Source organism: Apostichopus japonicus, chromosome 17, assembly GCF_037975245.1.
Source record: "Apostichopus japonicus isolate 1M-3 chromosome 17, ASM3797524v1, whole genome shotgun sequence".
Classification (NCBI taxonomy): domain Eukaryota; kingdom Metazoa; phylum Echinodermata; class Holothuroidea; order Aspidochirotida; family Stichopodidae; genus Apostichopus; species Apostichopus japonicus.
In genome coordinates, this window is record NC_092577.1 from 30,963,142 (window position 1) to 30,987,145 (window position 24,004).

At 38.0% G+C, this 24,004-nt stretch overlaps 1 protein-coding gene across 4 annotated transcripts in view; it reads left to right on the forward strand.

Annotated features, from left to right (window-relative positions):
• The window catches only part of LOC139984185 (glutamate--cysteine ligase catalytic subunit-like), a 36,973-nt gene that overhangs the window by 2,796 nt on the left and 10,173 nt on the right, over positions 1 to 24,004 (forward strand). For all 4 annotated transcript variants that reach the window (XM_071997966.1, XM_071997968.1, XM_071997967.1 and 1 more), the window contains exons 2-9: positions 229 to 441; positions 2,177 to 2,286; positions 13,540 to 13,659; positions 14,750 to 14,821; positions 17,012 to 17,128; positions 17,555 to 17,613; positions 21,544 to 21,758; positions 22,834 to 22,950. In XM_071997966.1, coding sequence (XP_071854067.1) covers positions 292 to 441; positions 2,177 to 2,286; positions 13,540 to 13,659; positions 14,750 to 14,821; positions 17,012 to 17,128; positions 17,555 to 17,613; positions 21,544 to 21,758; positions 22,834 to 22,950 — 960 coding nt within the window. In that variant the 5' untranslated portion in view covers positions 229 to 291. The remainder of the gene's footprint in view (positions 1 to 228; positions 442 to 2,176; positions 2,287 to 13,539; positions 13,660 to 14,749; positions 14,822 to 17,011; positions 17,129 to 17,554; positions 17,614 to 21,543; positions 21,759 to 22,833; positions 22,951 to 24,004) is intronic.

Sequence of the window (24,004 nt, forward strand, 5' to 3'; positions counted from 1 at the left end):
AAAACTGACAGCCCAAAGTATATAACAATGCGCAAAATCTTGCAATGTGACATGTTAATTAAGAAGACCAACAAAATGTGAGGGACTTCCAAAGTCGAGAATACTGTACGTTGCTATGGTAACATTGATCATGCAATTTTCCACAGTGCACCATAATGTTTAACGTAAACATACTTTTTCCTCTTATCCACGATGGTATCTAAATATGATCTATTGATCTACCATCAGAGACATCGTCCGTGATTGTGAACCTCTCTGAAGCGCCACAGAAGTGAGGCAGCCTAGAGAGGGATGGGTCTTTTGTCTGAGGGTTCCCCCCTGGACTGGGAGGAAACTAAGAAGTATGCCGACCACGTCCGCAAGCATGGCGTTAAACAGTTCATCAACCTCTACCACAAACTCAAGAATAGACCATGTGACGTTCTCAAGTGGGGAGATGAGGTCAGTGAAAATATGGATACAACACTTTTCTCTTCTCTTGCCAAATACATATATAGTAAAGGCTTCGTAATTGACGCACCCCCGTAATTGACGCACCTTCAATTATTACTAGCAACGATACAGCAGGCCACCTAAACTTTTTGCAGTCAAGCAGAATGACATATTTCATGAGTTTGAATCCATTTCAGCTATTTGCTGACCAAATTGTGGTATTTTTAAAGCTTTTAACACCCTCCCACCAGTTTTGCACATTTTTTGGTCATTTGGAAATCTTACTCCCTAAAAATAACCAACATTACCTCAATATGATAACACTGCTCTCTGGAACCTGACCAGTCTGAGCTTAGAGGCTCAGAGCATAGCAATCAGCATCTAAAGTCAATGGATGTATACTTAGGCCTACACTACAGTTAGCTTTACAACGAATGTGTCAATTTAGGGGTATGAAAGAACTTGACACGGCAGACATTTTGTCGTTAAATTCTGCTCAATTGTACGGTGCATAAGCACAGAACCTTAAATATTTTGAGATCATAACATTTCTTAGGAACTACACATATGAAAAACACAAACAGTCGAGTGATTTGGATTTTTCCTTGATAGATATCGTTGATCAAATCCTTAAGTGCGTCAATTATGAGCCCACCATGCTATACAATTTTCACCAAATTTATGTTAAAAACATTGCATCTCCTGTGATGCAAAATGCTATAAAGCTATATATACACTTACATGTATCTGATTTGGACCTAAGAAGCTAATTTAATTTTCAGCAATATTTTGGAACAATGAACTTTGGCCACATGAAAAATCCATTTAAATGGCAATTAGCTTAAATATGGCTACATACATACTTTGTTACTGATTCAATCTTTGTCACTGAAAAACTGTTTACTAGCCTTTTTATATGAAAGTGCAGAAATGGTACCTTTTTCCTCTACTTGTCAAGTCAGTTTTGATATTTTGGAGCCTTCCAGTTTACATCAGTATTAGTTTTTTGTATAACATTATATATAAATATATATACCAGTGTTTCTGATGATCGCTCAACCCATGAAACTCTGACTGACAACTAATAGTGTTTCACTTGTCTCAATTAATTCTCACCTATACTCTGCTCTGTCCACCGGACATAAAGCACTCTGCGCTAAGATAGACGCCAATCAACCAGCAAACATATATAGATGTATACATACATATATACCTCTGGACATACAGTTAGCGTCCGTAGCCTAGTGGTTAGGGTGTTCGCATATAAAACGGGAGGCCCGGGTTCGAATTCGGGTGGAGGCTGGAAGTTTTTTCACTGTTTCTGGATTTTTCAACTCTCTACGATTTCAATTATATGTATACTGTACATACAGATATTTGCTTTCAATAATAGTTAACATATCACCAACTTTGAAAAATTAAAATATCTTTACCATACACAGTGCTATTAATGACAATGTGGTTTTTCACGTAGAAAGATGTCTCGTCAGTTTTGTTCAGCAGCATGTACTTTATCTTTCAGTGTGCAAAATGTTGATATTCTGCAGCATAGCTGAGCTATAGTTTCAGTAACAACTTAAGTCTTTTGGTTCATTTGTATTGAAATTTTGGCCATTTTTCATCTATTTTGGAGGGCAATGTGACTAGGTATTGTAGCAGGCCTATTCTTTTCATTTTTGTGGCAATAGATTTGATGTTGCTCAAAAAGTTACCTTTTTATTCATTTTTTTTTTTTTTTGGGCAGGTGGAATACATGTTGGTGAAAATAGACAGCTCTCAAAAGCAAGCTACCCTCATGTTGAATGCTCCCGAACTACTTCCCTTACTCCAGAGAGAAGAAATTGAAAATCCAAGGTAAGTTGGAGCTCAATATCAAAGAGAACATGGCTGAGGGGTGGGGGGAGGGGGAGGGGAACCTGCTCCAGAAAATTATCTCATTATCTGAGTTTTATCTGTGGCTCGCATTTATTAAAATAAGAAAAATCCTGGTTTCCGCAATGTCACAGTGTTTCATAAAAGTCACACAGTTATGCATTTTGTGAGCTATACATAGTGACATCCACAATTGAGACAGGAGTTCTAGGGGTGAGAAGGGTAACCTGGGGTCATGTGCCCTACTGAAATGTTTGGTTCCCCCTCTCCTAGAAAATTTGCCATGTACGGAAAAACATAGGTTGTCTTTCACTGATTATAATTTAACTTCTGTTTAGTTTTAAGGCAGACATAAGTTCTGGAGTCAATGAAAACCTTTAAGTTTCAGAAGGCCTCCCCTCCCCCCCCCATCTTGACACCCATACCAGTGGCACCATACAGTAGGTGGCCCCTGGCACCCGTTTCGATGAGAATTTACGCTAACCCCTATGGTGCCATCTTGCAGTGGATTGCATTCTGTGTACCCCCTCCCCAATTATTGCTCTCATTTTGCTGTGCCTCCCTCCCCGTCCCAAACCCTCTTCCAGAATGTCCACTGGTATACTGTGTAATGTCTGGCTCTGTTGTGTTGCATACTTAGAATTTTCAGGTTTCTAATTATATAATGTCAACTCTGTAGGTAACATGCTAAATTGTATTTGTCATAAAATTCATAGACTTCTCTATTAGAGTACAGTGCATACTACTGATTGTTTACCAGAGCATGCCAAATATCCTGATAAGGGGGGGGGGGGGGTGGAAACAAGAGACCCAGGTTACTAGGAATTCTTTCAATAGATGGTAGAGCCATGGTTGTGCCAACCTGGTCATTGTTTAAAGCATTGTTTAAATTTTTTTTAAATTTTTTTAAAATTGTAAAAATTGTTTAAATTTCCCCTGGACTGCACAGCCTACCGTCATACAGTACTGTACAAATAAATATTTGTTTATTTTATTTATTTCTCCCTTTTCTTTTCGATATCGAAATTGTCATCGTAGATTTAATGGTAATTGGTCTATAGATATATATCTGTTGGTGGAACTGTAGGTTTTTGATTTGGCACAACGTATCTTAATTTAGAATGTAGTTTATGAAACGATTGGATGCTACCAGGATCGATTTGCATAATTGTAAAATATGATATGAATATTGATGAGTTTATTAATCTTTGGAAGTTGGGCATTGGGCAAAAAGCTGGCCTATTCCAGTATGAAATAGAATGAATAGATTTCATATATATTGTAAATTTACTATAAGAATGAATAGATTCCATAAATTTACTAAAAGAATGAATAGATATCATATATATGTAAATTTACTATTAGAATGAATAGTTTTCATATGTAAATTTACTATTGAGAACTCACCACCATAAAAATTTGAAATTAGCAATAAGCGTTTTTTTTTTACCCAACGTAACCCCCCCCCCCCAGTTCTGCTTACTATCTGTTCTCATAAACCTTAAACAGACCTGACCCTGTACAATAACTGACATTTGCATAATTTTCATGAGAAAACAATGAGAACCTGATTTTAAGCCTGTGGTAGATTTTACCATAAAAAATGGCTAAATTGTGCTATGCAAGGCCTTGGTTTGCCAAGGTTAATAACCCATTTCTCATTTACCAGAGGCTTCTCTCACACTGGGGGGACCATGACCTTACACCAAGGGTGGGCATCCTACGGCCCGCGGGCCACATGTGGCCCGCCAGTGATTTTTTATGCCCTGTGAGATGTCTCAAGAAAAAGAAAGAAAAAAAATCTAGTTTACATCATCACAAAAAACGAGCTAGCTGCTTAGAATTTATCGGCACTAATGATGCTGTCAGGTAGGCCTAATTATCCCCATTATTTATCAACTGTACTGTATTGACATTATGTTTTGTGAATACAGATTAAGTACACACAACTATTGCTTGAAAGTCCTCGGAATCAAAGGTTTGAAATCAACAGCAGGTCGTTAGGTGCGGCACAGTCAATTTTTAACCCCTTATATCTGGCCCATTCATTCAAAAAGGTTGCCCACCCCTGCCTTACACGATCTCAGCAACGAGTCTGTTCTCAGTCCAAATTATCCATTCACAATATAGGTTTGTCAAATTGTCAATGTGAGTCAACAAATGCTGAAGCCTTGTCCCTACTGTACTTTATTTTATTATATCTATTTTTTTTTATGTTAAGTAGCCTTGCAAACTAATTAGGCACTGTTTTAGTGCTATACTTTTACTTTCATTAAATTTCATTGCTCTGATGTACTAGCTTTTATTCTGAAACCTGCAAATTGACATTTCTCTGACAGATGATTAACCGTGTTTTATGGAAGCTTAAAAGTGCCATCAACATAAGAAAAACTTTGCCTCATTAGTTGACATTTTTCAGTAACTTGTGTAGAAGATGATATCTTATCAAAAATCAGAAAATGTTGGATTGCTCAGTTGATTTAACTGAACAATTGAACATTTTACAGAAAATGTTGAGTTGACGAGATACCATAAGTTGTCAATTAAACATTTTGCAGAAAATTGTTCACTTGCTCAGTTGGAATGAAGTGAACAATTGAACATTTTGTAGAAAAATGTTGAGTTGATGAGATACCATAAGTTGTCAATTAAACATTTTGCAGAAAATTGTTCACTTGCTCAGTTGGAATGAAGTGAACAATTTAATATTTTGCAGAAAAATGTTGAATTGACTAGATATGATAAGTTGTCAATTGAACATTTTGCAGAAAATTGTTCAATTACTCTGTTGGAATGAAGTGAAAAATTTTACATTTCTCAGAATTTTTTTAAATTGACAAGATCTGATAAATTGTCAGTTAAAAAATTTTGCAGATAATTGTTGAATTGCTTAGTTAAAGCAACTGAGCAATCCAACATTTTCTGATTTTTGATAAGATATTATCTTGTTATCTAAAAAATTTACTGAAAAATGTTGACTTATTGGGGCAAAGTTTTCTTATGTTGATGGCACTTTTAAGCTTCTATAGTGTTTGGACATATTTAATGGGTACTATACAGTTTTATAGTGTATATATGTACAGGTATATCACATAGAGTAGGTTTTAAATTTGATCAAACAGTTTTAAATTTTAGAGTATCATAGACTTTTTCCATATGGAACAGTTTCTGCCAGAATGCATAGAAGTGGATGCATACATGTACTGTACCTCCCAAAGGCCATGTTTTGCTGCATCCATTTGCTGATTGATACCATAAATCAGTCTTTCACTTTAAGGCTATACATGTATACATATTATAACAGGCAAGATAATAGCAGGATGACTCAGCAAAGTTCACCTCTTCTCTCCTTCACTGTGTTGATGCATTGATGTGTGCATATACTGTATGTATGTGTGTGTGTGTGTGTGTGCATGAAAAAGTCACTTTGGCCAGGTGTTGAAAGGTTTGTTTGTGTTTGCAGAACACAAACAAAGAATTTTCTTAATCTCTTTGGGGGCTTTATGTCATCTGTAAGAGGTATACTTTTTTGTTGGGTCACTGAATGCAAATTTGCATACAGTTTACTTTAGGCCCTATAGTTAATACACTAAGGATCAATATTTCAGTGCATTCCATACAAGATTTTTGAACGAAACGAAACAAAACTCTAGGACTTCTCTGTTCTGCTGAATATATTCCCCATCGAGGACCACATTCCATTCTATTTTTGTCACTTTTGACATTGTTCAGCCTTTTCATATACACGGTGAAAACATTGTTATAATTTAAAAATATGCTTGTTTTGTTACTTTTAATTTTACCTAGTAGCAACTTCGCAGAATCTTTGCACCGTCATGCTATAGAGTAGTTCTGAGAATCACATGTTTACGTGTTAGGCAATGCTTTACCACATGTGTGACCCTGATGGTTTTTGTCAGCTTCCAGTAACCTTTGACCCTGGTAGTTTTTGCCAACTTTGACAGACTAGTACTGTGTACATGTACTGTGCATTGTGTGCTTGTTACACTCTATGTAAACTGTATGGTATGACTACTGCAGTGCTTAGGAATGTCCCCTCTCAAGTTGGAACCCAAATTGTCCTGCCATCAGATCAGGTTAGAGTTACAGATAAGATCTATGTCATTTGTGGGGAGTAAATGTATGTAAATGTATGTATTTTAGATCCTCCTGCAAGCAGGAACTCGTGAAGAAGCCTCATTGACTTATCAAAGCCGCAAGCTGATGGAAGTCAGTCTCTTAGATTCATATTTAATGTCCATGATTATGAATTGTCAATTGTCAGCAACTCTGTAACTGGACGACATACATTAATACGTTAACCACTGAGCAAACACTCCACAATCAAAGGGACCACTACTTAGGTACCTGGCAAGTCTAAGATTTGTCATAATTTGATCATCTCATGACTGATCTACAAATGTGTAAAGTTAGTGATTCTATACATACATACATATAGCGCTGCTACATCGAGATCGTAGCGCTTTGACAACTTAGCCTTGGTCATTGGTAACTTGTCACATCTACACACCAAAGTGTGTGCAATTCAATCAATCTCTCCTGGGGCACCACAGTGCACCACAACCACGTGTCCCCCGGGGGACTTCCCATAGGGTGCAGCCACAAACCGGCGCACGCAACTATATTTACAAGTTACCTCGCAAGTCCCCATTTATACACCTGGGTGAAGAGAGGCAATGGAGATAAAGTGCCTTGCCCAAGGACACAACGCAATGATCTGGCCAAGACTCGAACCTGTAATCCTTAGATCACCAGTCCAGTCCACTGCCTTGGCCACTTGACCACAATTCCCCCCAATTCTATGGTGTTCTCATGTTCATACATTGCAAGCACAGTTGCATGGTAGTGCTATATGAGTGAGTACTGTACTGTACAAGTCTAATGGAGTATATAAATGTACTTTTCCACCAGTCATGTGACTACTGTAGCTAATCTATACATAGTGGGTATAATAACATACTGTACCTGCATTTAATCCAGGTCAGTTTTAACCCACGGTAGTAACCTCAATGGTGTTATTGTAAACAGTTCTTTATAATATTGTTCCTTCCTGCATTGCTATGGGCACAGATGCACAAGACTATTGTTGACACAAATTCACACAATGCAAACTGATTTAGCTGAAAAAATAGGTCTTTTTTGGTTTCATAATACTATATCTATCAACAAAACTATGAATGTTTATCATGAAATTGTTAATGCGTTTACAGGAATAAGGGTGGTAATCTGTGAGATCCTGTTGATTAACATCGCAAATAATGCCAAACAAACCTACAGGTACTCAGGTACACTTTAGACACACTTGAGTACCCTTGAGTACACTTGTACACTTGAGTACACTTCTACAGTATTCAGGGAATAATAGATGGATACAGTATCACATCGGGCAAATTGATATTGCAAAGATGAATAGCAGGTTTGTTTTACACCGGAACCATAGTACATTTACAAAGCGGGGCAAAGCCCTCTTCAGAAACTGCTTCTCAAAAAGTTGGAACCCTAAGTTATTCCCAAGTATTGTCATGGACATGCTAAAAGAACCAGAACAAGATAAATGTTTCCAACGGGAGCAATAATCGATCTGAAGGCATTTTGTGGAATGGTGAGCCGAGATGAGAGGAGTGTGGGAGGGAGTTCAATAAACAAGGAAATGTCCTCACAAGAGGAGTGCGGGAGGGAATTAACTATATGGGGAAATGTCCTCACAAGAGGAGTGCAGGAGGGAATTCACTATATGGGGAAATGTCCTCACAAGAGGAGTGCGGGAGGGAATTCACTATACGGGGAAATGTCCTCACAAGAGGAGTGTGGGAGGGAGGGAGTTCAATATACGGGGAAATGTCCTCACAAGAGGAGTGCGGGAGGGAATTCACTATATGGGGAAATGTCGTCACAAGAGGAGGGCGGGAGGGACTTCAATAAATGGGGAAATGTCCTCACAAGAGGAGTGCGGGATGGAGTTCAATAAACGGGGAAATGAACTTATAAGAGGAGTGTGGGAGGGAGTTCAAGAAATGGGAAAATGTCCTCACAAGAGGAGTGTGGGAGTGACTTTAAGAAATTGGGAAATGTCCTCACAAGAGGAGTGTGGGAGGGTGTTCGCTACACAGGGAAATGTCCTTACAAGAGGAGTGCGGGATGGAGTTCAATATACGGGGAAATGTCCTCACAATAGGAGTGTGGGAGGGTGTTCACTAAACAGGGAAATGTCCTTACAAGAGGAGTGCAGGAGGGGGTTCAATATACGAGGAAATGTCCTCACAAGAGGAGTGTGGGAGGGAATTCACTATATGGGGAAATGTCCTCACAAGAGGAGTGCGGGAGGGAAATCACTATATGGGGAAATGTCCTCACAAGAGGAGTGCGGGAGGGAGTTCAATATACTGGGAAATGTCCTCACAAGAGGAGTGTGGGAGGGAATTCACTATATGGGGAAATGTCCTCATAAGAGGAGGGCGGGAGGGAGTTCAATATACAGGGAAATGTCCTCACAAGAGAAGTGTGGGAGGGAGTTCAATAAATGGGGATATGTCCTCACAATAGCGCTGTCTCATTTTGCTGTCTCCTTTGCTCCCCTCTCCCTCATCTCTCCTTATTATCATACTGCCTGTACAGTACACAAAGTCTCTACCTTATTGAAAAATAATATGTAATATTTCAAACACAATGATCATGTCCCAATTCTTTCTTCCTCTCTCCCAAACTCCCCTCTCCTATCCCAGCCTAAAGATGGGTACATCATGTGTTGTCATTCACTGAGACTGAGTGGAGTCTCTACCTTTAACTGAATAATGTAACACAATGACCATGTCCCGATTTGCTCCCCTTTCTCCCACCCCCCTCTCGCACCCCAGCCTAAAGATGGGGTACATGTGTTGCCAATAACTGAGACTGAGTGAAGCCTCTACCTTTAACTGAATAATATGTAATATTTAAATAATGACCAAGTCCGGATTTGTTCCCCTCACTCCCCCCCCCCCCCGCTCCCCGCTCCCACCCCAGCCTAAAGATGGGTACATGTGTTGCCAATCACTGAGAGACTTGAGTGCTTGGTGTGTGCTAAACTCTAAAGACAGTTCTTATCAGGGAATAATTGATCCACGTACTGCATCACAGTCGAATGCTATGCAAGATGGTGGTATATTTTAGAAATGCTTGACACTTTTCCTTTCACCCAGGTAGCAACTTTGCAGAATTTTTGCACAGTCAAGCTGTAAAGTAGTTCACATGTGCATGTATGTTATACAGTACATTGGCTTTCCCACACTATTGACCCTGATGGTTTTGGTCAACTTCCACAAACCTTTGACCCTGATGGACGGGTCTTTTGGTCAACTTTGACAGAATATACTCACTGAATACATACATGTACATTCTGTGCTTGGTACAATCTACATGAACTGTTTGGGTACTGTACTCATTACAATCTACATGAACTGTAGGGGTACTGTACTCATTACTATAGTACAGTTTAGCAATGCTCCTTTGCAGTTGTATACATGTACAAGTACAAAGATGTACAGTATATACAGCAGTAGTTAACACAGGAACCATTGTAATTCATAGAAGAGACAAGGTTCAGAGACTTCAGGACTGCTACACAAAATATGACCTCTAATATGACCTCTAAATTATAATCTTTGAGTAATATTCCATGATATCTCAATATTACTTAAATGCTATGGTATTTTATGATCTTCATTACTGTATCATCTTATTAATGTTTGTTTAAATTAATAGCATGATTGACAGATTAAGTTGTTTACTTCTGCGTGTACTTTACAACTAACTAACTCTACACTCATGGTCAATACTGTCTGTTACAAACAGTATGTATGGTCTTGAACCATTTGGATAACAAGCAGTGCTATGTAGGTAGATCATCCATATACTACAATGTACTGTATGACTCACTATACTGTACTTACAGCATCCTGATCAAACCCCCCTCCCCTTCCCCCTCACCCCAAAAAGAATGGTCATCTTAGTGCTGAAAAGCACTAAATATACTGTACTAAACTTTGTACGATATGAATGGTATTCACACTAACTAAATACAACTCTTTCAAGTAATGACTCAGAACCCACATATCTTACCATATGGGTGGAAGGATTACTCAATAGGCAGGTGAGGCAAGTGCCCAGTGACCCCCCCCAAGGGTCAACGGGCCTCCCATCCATGGCAAGACATACCAATGGTTCTATTTTCGGAGCTGCCTCATGCTAACCCAAAACGTAGTAATGAAGGGCAGGAGGGGAAGTGTGCAATATTGAGCCTTATTGCCTATGATTAAAATTTATTAAAAAATTATTAAAATTAAAACTTATTAAATAACCACAGACAGAGGTTGGTTATCTGGTCTGTTGCACAATAAAACTGCAGAGTTGAAGACTTTTCAGCATTCCAGCTCTATTATTTCAACCTCTGTATGTTTGCCCTGCAATACTACTGACCTGTAGGAATTAAAAGCTAGACTGTTTCTCTGGCCTTTTGTTTGTAGACTATAAATGCAAACCTTTCCTTCATCCCTAAATCACATGTGATTATTTTGACAGACCTGTCAGTTTGGGATATACTGTGGGATATACTGTAAAAGTCTGTTGAATGGAAGTTAATGGGCCTATAGTATACAGTATATATGGTTAAGGTCACCACCGGAAGCTAACCCTTTTAAAACTCCCACAGTTTGTACAAACTGGTCATCAGGTAAACACTGTATCTATATCTTAAAATTTGTAATATAAACTTTAAAGGGTGTGAAGACTCGCGCACAAAGAAACGTCTCATGCCGGTAATCTGACCTAGTTTCGAATGAGGTGTAACAGAAGTGTTAGACACCACCATCGATCTCAGAAAATACACACACACAGCTTGCTACCGTCGGTAATTAGACACTAGTGTACAGTCAATACATACAGCTACGGTCAATACCCACAACACAGTGTACATAGAAGCGATGGACATCTCAGGTCTAGATAAAAGATAACCAGGTATCACGTTTTAATTACTACCTGCATTTAGTAGCTACAAGCAGAAAACTTCACTTGCAAACAACGGAAAGTTAACTTTTTCAGAGCGTGGCATGCGGTTTGGGGCGAGTCTTCAATGCCTTTAAAACTACTGTACTGTGCAACCATGAAGATAAATTTACAGTCTGTTGCAATCTGCTCCAGAATATCTCTGTAAATTCTCTGTTTTTTGGGGGGGAGGGGGGTGTGGGGTGGGTGATGTAATTTGCACTTTCTTTGTTACAAAGGGACCAGACCAGAAAAGTATCCACTTATTTCTGGTTCCTCTACTTCCATCTCACATATATATTATTTCAATACTCTATATTTACTGTTTACTGTATTTGATACCATCTATATTTATCCTATACTGTTCAAAATGTAAAAAAATGGAATGTAGCAAATAAATTCAATCAATCAATCAAACATTCGTAGGAGGTGAGATTTTGTACACTGAGTGCTAACATTTCTGAGTTTGTAAAGAACAATTGGTTTTTATCGATCATACACATTGATTATAAATGTAGAGTATATAGGTTAAGTAAATAATGTGTGTCCTTGAGCTGGTTCAAGGCAAATACTGTACTGTGTAAAGTGTAAACTGAATTTTTTTATTCATACCAATTAAGGCATTATAATATTATCTGAATACTGCACAGGGATATTTTCTAGTCAATGGAATTAAGATTAAAATAATTTGATATTTCATTCATGCATACACTAAGTACTAAATAATACTACATAATTCATGATACAGTGACACCTAATGCACCAATAAGATCAGTATAAACATGTAAAGCCAAATTTACTTCGTTCCCCACTTACCTGTCTCCCCACAACCTATGCACCGCATTCTACCGTGTCTAGAATGCCCTGGTAATCTTTTAACACTGTACACCCTCACTGGCCCTAATGGCCTTCCTTCACTTTTCTACCCACAAAGTGACCTGTGAGGAGAATCCTGAATGATTTGCAGTTTTGCCATATTGAGTTGTGAGGTCAAATCTCCTTTGAGGTCACCAGAGGTCAAACACTGAAACACCTTTTACATGGTATGTAACGATGGAAATCATGGATACCTCTAATACTTGGTGTGTGGATGCATCACATTGAGTACAATACCCCGGGGGAATTCCGCGAGACCGAAGGTCCGCGAGACCGAAGGTCTGCGAGACCGAAATTGAAAAAAGGTCCGCGAGACCGAAATTGAAAAGAGGTCCGCGAGACCGAAGTTGAAAAAAGGTCCGCGAGACCGAAGTTGAAAAAAGGTCCGCGAGACCGAAGTTGAAAAAAGGTCCGCGAGACCGAAGTTCCGCGAGACCGAAGTTCCGCGAGACCGAAGTTAATTTGGGGTCAACTTTTAACCTCTAGCCCGTAACAGTTGACACAATTTCGTCATAATTAATTTTAAAATAATTTAAATTACGATCATTTGTACATTTTGTAGCACAAACACACAAAAATGCTTCTGGTTTTCCGTAGCGTCAACCTATGGTGACGCTTCCATTTTTCGGGCAAGGTTTGGAAATTTTGGGCAAAGAATGTTATGCCCCCCTTCCTAAATTGAAATTCTTCCGTAGGCTTATGAGTCCTCCCTCCTACCCACTCTCGCGGACCTTTTTTTCATTTCGGTCTCGCAGACCTTTTTTTCATTTCGGTCTCGCGGACCTTTTTTTCATTTCGGTCTCGCGGACCTTTCTTTCATTTCGGTCTCCCGGACCTTTTATTAATTTCGGTCTCGCGGACCTTTTTGTAATTTCGGTCTCGCGGACCTTTTTTTCATTTCGGTCTCGCGGACCTTTCTTTAATTTCAGTCTCGCGGACCGTTTTTTTCATTTCGGTCTCGCGGACCTACGGTCTCGCGGACCTTTTTTTATTTTCGGTCTCGCGGACCTTCGGTCTCGCGGACCTTCGGTCTCGCGGACCTTCGGTCTCGTGGACTGTAATCAATACCCCTACTGTTTTTGGTGTCCAGGTGTGTATAGCTATTAGCCACGTACAGTATACTGACCTGTGTTTATGATGCCATAGTGTCATTGTATCAAAATGGTGGTTCGGGCCATTTCTATTGTAACAGCTAGTTCTGGTTATACTAACAAGCAGAAGTCTAGTGCACTGAAGTCATCGAAACCTCAATGCATTTTGTATTCTAGCTACATTGGATTCACTGTACTTAGTATTATTTGTTTTTTTGTTGCTTTCCAGTGAGAATCCAACTGCTTGGAGACCAGAATATGGCAACTATATGATAGAGGGCACCCCAGGAAAACCTTATGGAGGGCTCTTTGCACACTTCAATGTCGTTGAAGCCAATATGAGGTTAAGGTACGGTGCGGCAGTTCAGCTTAAAAATTTTTATTTTTAAAAGAGAGAATCAAAAGGAGAAAAAACAAAATCAAGCAATTCAAAATAGGAAGGATGCAAATAGGACTACTTTTTAAAATTTTTATCATTTTTATTTTTATTAAAAGATATATATAGAAAAGAAACATCACATTGAAACTGCAGTGAACAGAAGTCTTTGCACTTTGCAATAAGCTTGTAAGGAAAAACATTTTACAGACTCTTCCAAAATGATAATGAAAGGCACACTGCACATTAGTATCCAAATGCAATGGAGAAGTGGCCTGCCTTTACTGTGCACTGTGAGAATATTGTGTGTGCACGCAGGTTTTAGATAACCCTTGACTAATACAACTAAAAGTCCGAAAGCAATTTGTCTAAACATGGGCAAATTTGTACGGAAAATTTTCTGGTTTTCCCTTTGGACAACCTGAATTTACATTTTGGTTGTCTTTTCGGAACAGCAAACTACCATTTAAAATTTGCCCTTGACCAAAGTATTTGAGCAAAGTTACCTTTAGTATTTCTAATAAATATTTGAGGTTAGTATACATATAGTGTTTCTTTGAAGCATATCGAGTCAACCACCGGTGGTTGCGTTTGTTACAGCATTTGTTCACATTATCTGAATCTGAGGTAACAATGTTACCATTGTTCAACGGGAACTGAAAAACTCACGGCTGGTGATTAAGTTTAGTAACCCCACTTAAAAGGAAGAGGGTCTCTGCAATCTTAAATACAGAAAAGTTTGGTTTCCCACATTAGTAGGCAATGGTAATGAATCATAGATTTGCCTGACCGACTACTTGTGTATCCTGATGTGAATTGAAAAGGATTAAAAGATATTGAAAAGGAAAAAAAAAAAAACACAGCAAAATGCACCTTCATTACAGCTGATCAATTTTCAAACATATGTAGGTTTGATTTGTCTGTGTACGGTTATATCAGTACACACAGCTTTCTCCGGAAAGAAGTCATTGTACAACAAATTTCATGGATGAAAGATACTTCTAATTAAAAAAAAAATCTTTATTTTTTGTTTTTTTCCCCATTTTATCCCCAAATTTTGCAGGCGAGAACAATTGGAGAAGCTTCTGAATAGGAGCAGTGGGGAGACGTGTCTGTCAATAACATCATTTCCAAGGTATGTAGATTGTATTGAACAGTACTTTGAATAGCTTGTTTGCTAAATGTAAATAAAGTTCTGCAACAAGTGATAAGAAATTTTGGTTGACTTTTCATTAATATGTGTCTCCTTTATTAATGTGCATGGTTTTGGCTATTGTCTGCATTAGTTGTATGCCTGCATTGGTCTAGAGCTCTTACCGGAGGTACTGGGGGCTCCTGACAAATAGAAGTGGTCCTTTGGAATGTAAAGAACTTGCAAAGCAGGCAATTGACCTAGATAGGAAAAAAAATAATGGAAAAAAAAAATGGAAAAAAAAGTGAAAAAAAGAAAAAACAAACAAAGGAAAAAACAAAACATGCTAAAATGTGTTGTGTCATCGGTATTGCAAATCCAAAAATTCAACAAATATAACAATCCAACAAAATCCGACAACAATTTGTACTGGGAGCTCCTTGCTAATAGAAGTGGTCCTTTGGAATGTAAGAACTTGCCATAAGCAGGCAATTGATCTAGAAAGGGGAAAAAAAGGAAACAAAAATGAAAAAAAAAGTGAAAAAAAGAAACAAAGGAAAAAACAAAACATGCTAAAATGTGCTGTGTCATCGGTATTGCAAATCCAAAAATATAACAATCCAACAAAATCCGACAACAATTTGTACTGCGAGCTCCTAGCTAATAGAAGTGGTCCTTTGGAATGTAAGAACTTGCCATAAGGAGGCAATTGATCTAGAAGGGGCGGGGGGGGGGGGGGGGAAATGAAAAAATAAAGAAGAAAAAAAAAACCTGAAAAGAAAACAAACAAACAAAGAAAGAAACAAACAAAACACACTAAAATATGCTGTGTAATTGGTTCTGCAAATCTAACTGAAAATGACGCCTTTTGCCACAAGAGTTGACATGAAGAAGAGAAAAACCAAGAAATTGTAATGGAGAAAAAAGGGGACAATTTGAAGGTTTTGTTGGTCTGACATCAAGTCGAGTCTTATAGATATAATTCCAGTTATTTCATTCAAAATTCGATGTCAAGATATAGTGCAGTACATACTGTACACGCAGCTTTGTTTTCTTGCTGTGCAAGGTTGTTGTGTTTTTCTCTGCAATTAAATAAGCTGAATTGAAGGTAATTGGTACTACTTTTATGCGTCCCAAAAATGTCTAAACTGACAAGACATTGTTCACACTTGTGCTCTGAATCAACACTCTTGCCCTTTTATCAGATAATTTATTTATTTTTTATTCAAAAAAGAAAGTCCTTCACTCTCATGTGTATGTCGGAACGAAACTGAAATAAGTTGCTGCATCTTTAATAGGTTGAGAATAAGTCTGTCAAACTTATGGTTCTGTCGTTGTTCAGTTGCAAATCTTTACTTTATTCATTTACTACTGCTACTGCTACTGCTACTACTACTACTACTACTACTACTACTACTACTACTACTACTACTACTACTACTACTACTACTACTACTACTACTACTACTACTACTAAATACTACTACTACTACTACTAAATACTAATACTACTACTACTACTACTACTACTAATACTACTACTACTAATACTACTACAACTTATACTATTACTACTACTACTACTACTACTACTTCTACTACTACTACTACTACTACTACTACTACTAAATACTACTACTACTACTACTAAATACTACTACTACTACTACTAATACTACTACTACTACTACTACTAATACTACTACAACTTATACTATTACTACTACTACTACTACTACTACTACTTCTACTACTACTACTACTACAGTCTACTACTACTACTACTACTACTACAACTTATACTATTACTACTACTACTACTACTACTACTACTACTACTACTACTACAGTCTACTACTACTACAACTTATACTATTACTACTACTACTACTACTGCTACTACTTTAATATACTACTGCTACTACTTTAATATACTACTGCTACTACTACTACTACCATTACTGCTACTACTTCTACTACTACTACTACTACAACTGCTACTACTACTACTAATACTACTGCTACTGCTACTACTGATACTACTACTACTACTACCACTACTACCACTACTACTACTATTACTTCTACTGCTACTACTTCTAATACTTGTGATTATAATTATTCATGGTGCCAGATAGATCAATACATCACATCTGATCATTAATTTCATCATTTTGTTTTTTTGTCAATCAGATTAGGATGTCCTGGTTTCAGTATCCCACGGTTAGAACCAGATCCTTCCGAAGCTTCGGTCACTAAATCATTATTTTTCCCCGATGGTGCAATCTTTGGCTCTCATCCCCGGTTCAAGTAAGTGACACATACTGCCACAGTCATGAGTTTATCATGCAAATATAACAAGAACAGTTGTCAGTGCTCTTCAAATTTGTGGGCAAAGAATTTTGCCTATCTTTAGAGTTGTTCGATATGAGATTTCCGTATCCGTGAATGGTATATGATATCGCGATTTATCGTAAGACATACGTTAGTACCTGACTTAGGCTGGCCTACAGTACTATGATATCACATGTCCATAATGGTAGCCTATTTTGCATCAATTTAATTCTCCTCACCCCGCCCCTCCCTTACCCTCTTCCATCCCTCTCCTCTCCTTTATACTGAGATATCCTTGATAAGAAAATTCAAAACCCTCTAAACATCTTTCTGGTATTCTGGAATGACTTTTGGTGAAAAAAATGGTGGTTGTATTTTTCTCAATTCTTCTTTGACTTTCAGAACACTTACCCGAAACATAAGAAGTCGACGAGGGGAGAAGGTTTCTATAAATATACCAGGTGAGATCTAGTTTTTTTTTCACCATCTGCCTAGAACAAATCACCTTGTTGTTATGACAGGCAAAATTCCTCTTCCTATCACAGGTATTATCAACAAAGATATCTGTCATGATCAGTTTCTAGTCCCCCCCTCCCCCCCCCAAAAAAAAAAAAAATTCATAACCCTTTGAGCTCCAGGTTTAATGGTAACTAGGCAATTTGACATCACAATTTTAGTTAAAGAAGTGGAGAGAAAAAAAAACATGAGCTTTCTACCAGATGTTATCAGCAGAACAATTTTTCTCCCCTCATGATCATGGCTCGATTGGCTGGTAAAACCTGTGGTATTGTTTACATTGGAATATAAATCAACAGAACTTCAAACTCTATCTGACTATGTTAAGCAATTGATTGGAATGCTTCATTTTGGTATGCAGGTGGAGATAAAAGTGATGTTTATTTAGAAAGAAGACTTTAACTGGCAGAAAAGTCTGTCTTTTGAAGAAGAAAAAAAAGGGAGAGAGGAAAGAGTATAATTGAAAAAGGAAAATAGCTTGTGGTGAGGTGGAAAGAGAGAAGGGAAGGTGATGGCCCTAGGAGAAAATGTTGGCTTTTGAACTTGATTTGAAGGTAGGGTAGCGGTAGGGGTTGACGATCTGCAGATATTGCCTCAAGGTACAGAGGCTAGCGTGTCGGTAATGTTTCATGGATATTATCTGGGAACTCGATCGATAAATGTTATTCCTTCTGTCACTCACACACATTGCAATCTTCAAAGTAGGCGAAGGCAAGCTTGTCAACAAGAAACAGCAAGATCCTGCTCAGCTAGGATGAATCAATATCAAACAATAGGGAATGTCTCTAGACGCCTGCATGGTGCCTATTCTGGGAAACTGTGGGAACACAATAGGTTTATGTCCTATGCAGCCTGGCTGCATGATGCTGCAGCCCCCTCCCCCCCCATCCCCCCTCCTTCAGCATCCTACTTTTGACAACACAGTGCCTTCTGTAGGAGAAGCCCTGGTCTGCTGCGTAATGAAAAGAACAAAGAGATATTTAGCAAACTCGTTCATTGAAAACGGAACAGGTTTGAAGCTAGACACCAAAGAGCCCCATCATAGTTTGCCTTCAACAGGTTGTAACATCTTGTTCCGTTAGATTTGAAATAACAGTTTTTAACTTTGTTCATATTATAAGTATTAACACTGCGAAATAGTTAATTCACAGCGTGTACTCCCTCACCTCATATAACCTTATGCATTACTGTATTTACCTGGCTCCAGCATCTGGCAATTGTTTGTGTGTGTAAATGGCCACCTCCCTTCCGTAATTGCCAGCCTCTTGTGCAAGCATCGATCTTCGTATCACTGTTGGTATTCGTTAGTGATCTTCTTAATCCTACATCTGTTCTTCGCTTTTGATTCACCAACTGTTCATTTGTTTGACCCTTTTCACTTTGGACTGCTATTGATGAGTATACATTTTTGATTCCTTGCCCGAAGGCTCAAGGAATCTATGTTTTGTTAAGTTGTGTGTGTGTGTGTGTATGTGATGCCCTTGGCTGGTAAACACGATTACTCAACAATGGCATGTGGATTGAAGTCATACTTGATACATAGATGCGCCATACTGGGTAGAAGAACCCTATTTGATTTTGGTGCTCTTTTCATGAATAATAATGAGGTCATAGGGTCAAATGTACATTTTTTTATTTTGTGATTTTTTATCATTTTTGCTGTCTCATGAACGTTGTTCTCGGAACGAGGCTAGGCAGGGTTTTCTAACCAGCTTGGAAACAATCTTCATGAGTGAATAGCAGCTATGGTGTCATCCTGTCATGTCATCTCCTAGAGTAGTCGATCTGTCCTACATTTTGATGTCATGTCTGTGGGGCAACCATGTGTACCTCTGGGAGGCAGGGGTGCTTTACCATAAAATCAATGAGGATTGTTCCCCCCTCCCCCCAGCCCCATCAGCAGACTGAATATTACAAGAAAGCCTATTTTACAGTACATAAATATACAACATTTTTGTGCGATATGAATTAAAACTGTTGAAAATTCTTCAATATTGTTTCAGAAGTTAAGTTGATAATTATAGCACATTTTTGCATCTATAGTAAGCACCCTCCATGTTACCAATAATTCTCAAAGGAATGGAAAAACCCATTCTTTAGACCCATCAGCTAGACTACATAACACCTTAATCCCCTCCTCCCCCCCCCCCCCCAAGCACAAAAAAATGGTTGATTTGCAGCTCTGATGGCTGCCCTTGATATAAGTACATCATATCTGATATATATGCAAACACACAAATTATCGTACATGTGAGGGTCACAAGAATAAGCAGGAAAATAATTAGCCACGCTATCTGAGAATTTCTGAAGGTTTGTTTTATACCAATTTAGTCTCCCATCTACCCTTATCTTATATTCATACCCTGTTTGGTAAACATATATGAAACTGTTTCTGATCAAGTTGTTTGTACAAGACTGACAAGCCCCTTTACTGTAATCAATGTGTTTATTATGCAGTGTGTGTGCACAATTCAACATGTAGAAGTCTGTGTATACTCCATAATGACTAACTTCTGCATAGAAAGATATATGCTGTAATGTCTGGTATATATTTGAAATCAAAGTTAACAGAACTTTACATCTATTTTTAAAACTACCTCCAAAATTACAAAAGGAAAATGGCCTGGTCAAACTGGGGGAGAGCGGTGGAGAAGGCAAGGTGAGGGAGAGAAAGAGAGGGGGTGGGGGAGCATTGGGAAAGACTTTGGATATAAATATTTACTGTATGATTTACAATTTTGAAACAAAACATTTCATGCCATACACCTGTATATGTATGAAGTGTTTGATATAGGTTTTGGTTCCGTATATCAATATTTGAACCCACTGAAAAAGACGGACTCGATTAGGGGCGACATTGGGTCAAATTTGCCATTTCTTACAAACGTATCTCTAAATGTGAGTTATTAATTTGCAAAAAAAAGAAAAAATACCAAAAATTAATGTTTGGTCCAATCTCAGAAATTTGTATTTTTCAGTTGATTAATTTTGAAATCTTTGTGTCCCTCTCTCTTCTTGTCCTTTGTCTGTCATTTTTACCAGGAAATAATTTATTCGGTACCACATTTGCATAATGCTATGCAAAATATGCAGATTGCTATACAAAATATGCAGATTGCTATATACAAGTGCAAAGGTGTATTGCAGTTTTTTGTGCACAGGTACCTTAGTGTTTTGTAGAGGAAATTCATAGCTTTCAAAAATTGCTATATAAAAGTTAAGTACTAAATTATTCCTTGCATCACACAGTTTGAAAAAAGGAATGGTCAATATTTTAGGGCAGTATATGTGAAAGTTGCTGGTTGAGTTTTTCAGTGGCATATTTTCACAATAAGAACCACACACATTTTCTCTTCAGATATGAATACAACTTTAAAGAAAAATGTTGCTTTTCATAACAAATATCAAATACATAAGCCACAACCAATTCATTCTCTGTCAATGTTGCGCATAAGAATCAAGGTGGATATGTTTATTTTCATTTAACTGTCCGGCATGGTGAAAACTGTCATTGCAACTTTGTTCATGTACAGAAATACTTCAAATGTTTCATATCGATGGGGGAAATTGCACAAGTCCCATGAGTACAATTTTTGGATGAGAAGTGGGACATGGTGATGTACCTTCACTAACGTATGTAAAGTTAATACGTAATTTAATGTTAACAACCTGTAAATCATACTTTAAACTTTGCTGAACAGGGTAGACTAAAATCATATTTTTTGTTACACCTATTTTCTCTCAGTGTTCCATGTTTCTGAGATGACTATTTTTATCAATAAATATTTAATATAGCAAAGATCAATTTTTCCCCTTCTTTTTTTAACTAAAAGTAGGTCGTCCAAGTAGTGAATTATATCATTCTTCTCTTCCAGTATTCAAAGATAAAAACACACAGACCCCGTTCGTGGAGAAATTTCCAAACGACCACGACGGAGAGGGCGCCAGCGCGTCGAAACAGGACCATATCTACATGGATGCGATGGGGTTTGGAATGGGCAGCTCGTGTCTGCAGGTGACATTCCAAGCATGCAATATCGACGAAGCAAAGTTTCTGTACGACCAACTTACACCGATGTGCCCTATTCTGGTAAGTCCACGATTAAATGATTGTTTTGCGTCAGTCTCTGTCTGTTGGGAGGCAGATTATCCTTGTCCTCCCTCTGCTATTTCCCTCCCCTCCGTTCCCATTGTTGTTTCTGGTGGAAGGTATGGAGGATAGAGGGGGAGGATGTAGTGGTCATTGTTTCGAATATCCGAATGCATAATATTGACTCGATGAAAAGATAATTACATTTTCATGAAATGATGATTTTAAACAGCGGTTTACTCTAAAAATGATCCTCAAAAAAGAAAACCCAAAATGGCTATTCTTTCATGATACAGCTATTATACCCCGTGTGACCTCTTGCAAGGTCAATCAAGGGTTTAATTCCTTTAGTAAAGATGAAAAAAAATGTTATTTTTCATGAAAGGATGATTTAAACAGCAGTTTACTCTAAATATGATCATAAAAAAAAAAAATGTCTATTCTTCATGATACAGCTATAATACCCCGCAGGACCTCTCGCGAGGTCGATCAAGCGTTTAATTCCTTAGGTATAGTTTGTTGTATAGTCAAAGAAAAAACACGGTACTATTAATGTTTTATATTCCAGTGTTTGATATATTTGACCACTGTCAAAAATGTGCTACATCTCTGGAATTCTCAATTTAAGTTTTTCCTAATGAGTTTTGTTTTGCATCCGAGGAACTGACCTAATAAACTGAATCGTCCAGCCACTTTTTATTGATGAGCCGCATAGGTTTATATCGTGATTTCTCAAAAATATTCAAAATGGTATTGAAAATAAACGACCTGGCTGGACAGATAGCGGGTCTAGTCGATGGTCTACAACTCATCCAAATTAAATTTTGCCCCAAAAAGAGTAATCTGTGAAAAGGTTGAGGCACAATTCCCATCGGAGATGTTTCTCTACTACTCTCCTTCTTTGGCAGTTTTTATCTGTCCTTGGACTTTTCCCTTTCGCTTAGCTTGTTTTGCTTAAAAGATATCTTTAGGCTTGATCTCCATCAGGTTTCAGTTTTATATAAGTTGGCAGTGTCTTTACCTACCAGACGGAAACATTTACGTAAAACTTTCTGTGCGTGTTCCGTATTTACAGCTCGCTCTAAGTGCGTCGGCTCCCATATATCGAGGGCTCCTCTCCGATATCGACTGTCGATGGTATGTTATCTCTTCATCGGTGGACTGTCGGACCAAAGAAGAGAGGGGAGAAGAGGTGATGCTAGTTTCCTTCTTAGTTTTAATTTCTTTATTAATATCTTTTAATAATCACAGACTGATGGATTCCTATCGTTTCTGTCGATAGTTAATCTACATGCATGGTATCACAGTAGTAAAGGTGCAGAATGGAATGGTCTCAAAAAGCGGTTGGCCAAATGCTTTGCCAATATTACTTATTGGAAAATTCAAATGTAAGGATAACAGGTACTGCATAATAAACAGTTGACTTGTTGGCTATATACTAAATTACTAGGAGGTTATCTGTCTGTATGTGTGCACGTTGGCATTTAGCTACAACAAAACCTATGCTCATGATATCAACTACATTAATCCAACAACATTATTGTGAAAAGGGATCATTCTTATAATCAGAGGGGCAAAATGTATGCACAACGGACATGAACGGACTCACATAAAAATAGGATAGGTTAATAGACATTACTATAGCATACTGGGGTACATTAATTAATACTAAACTGGTTAAATATTTTCTGTCAGCCTTTCTATCTGAGGTCATAGGAAGGGGTTAAAAGGTAGGTAGGGAGGCAGGGATGGGGGGGGGGGTTGGAGGGAGGTTAGAGTCGCACCAAACAAACACTGTTGTGAGAATTCACGAAAATCACCAGTGCATATATATATCTGCATTATACTGTATGTTGCCAATGATTTGTTACTCTGATTACACAGTCCATTAGGTATATTGTGCTAACCTTGACCTTGATCACAAACCATGTTAGCAGCCAAATAGGTATGAGAATAAAACTGAACAATAGGCTATTGAATCTGTTTGGTGGCGATTCATCACAGGTGTTGACATTTTCATACAAGATAAATAATGGGTTTAAGGTGGTAAAAATAGACAAATTTATGTAACTTTGCTTTTGCCTTTAGCAAATGCTATTTGACAAAGTCCCCCTCTCTCCTCTCTCCCTTCTCTTCTCTCCCCTCTTCTCCCAGTGTGAAGAATGTGCTCCACACTGTAAACAGCTTTGTTAAGAACAAATATATAAAAATGAGAAGCATTCTGTCAGGAATTTTGTTGTAACACA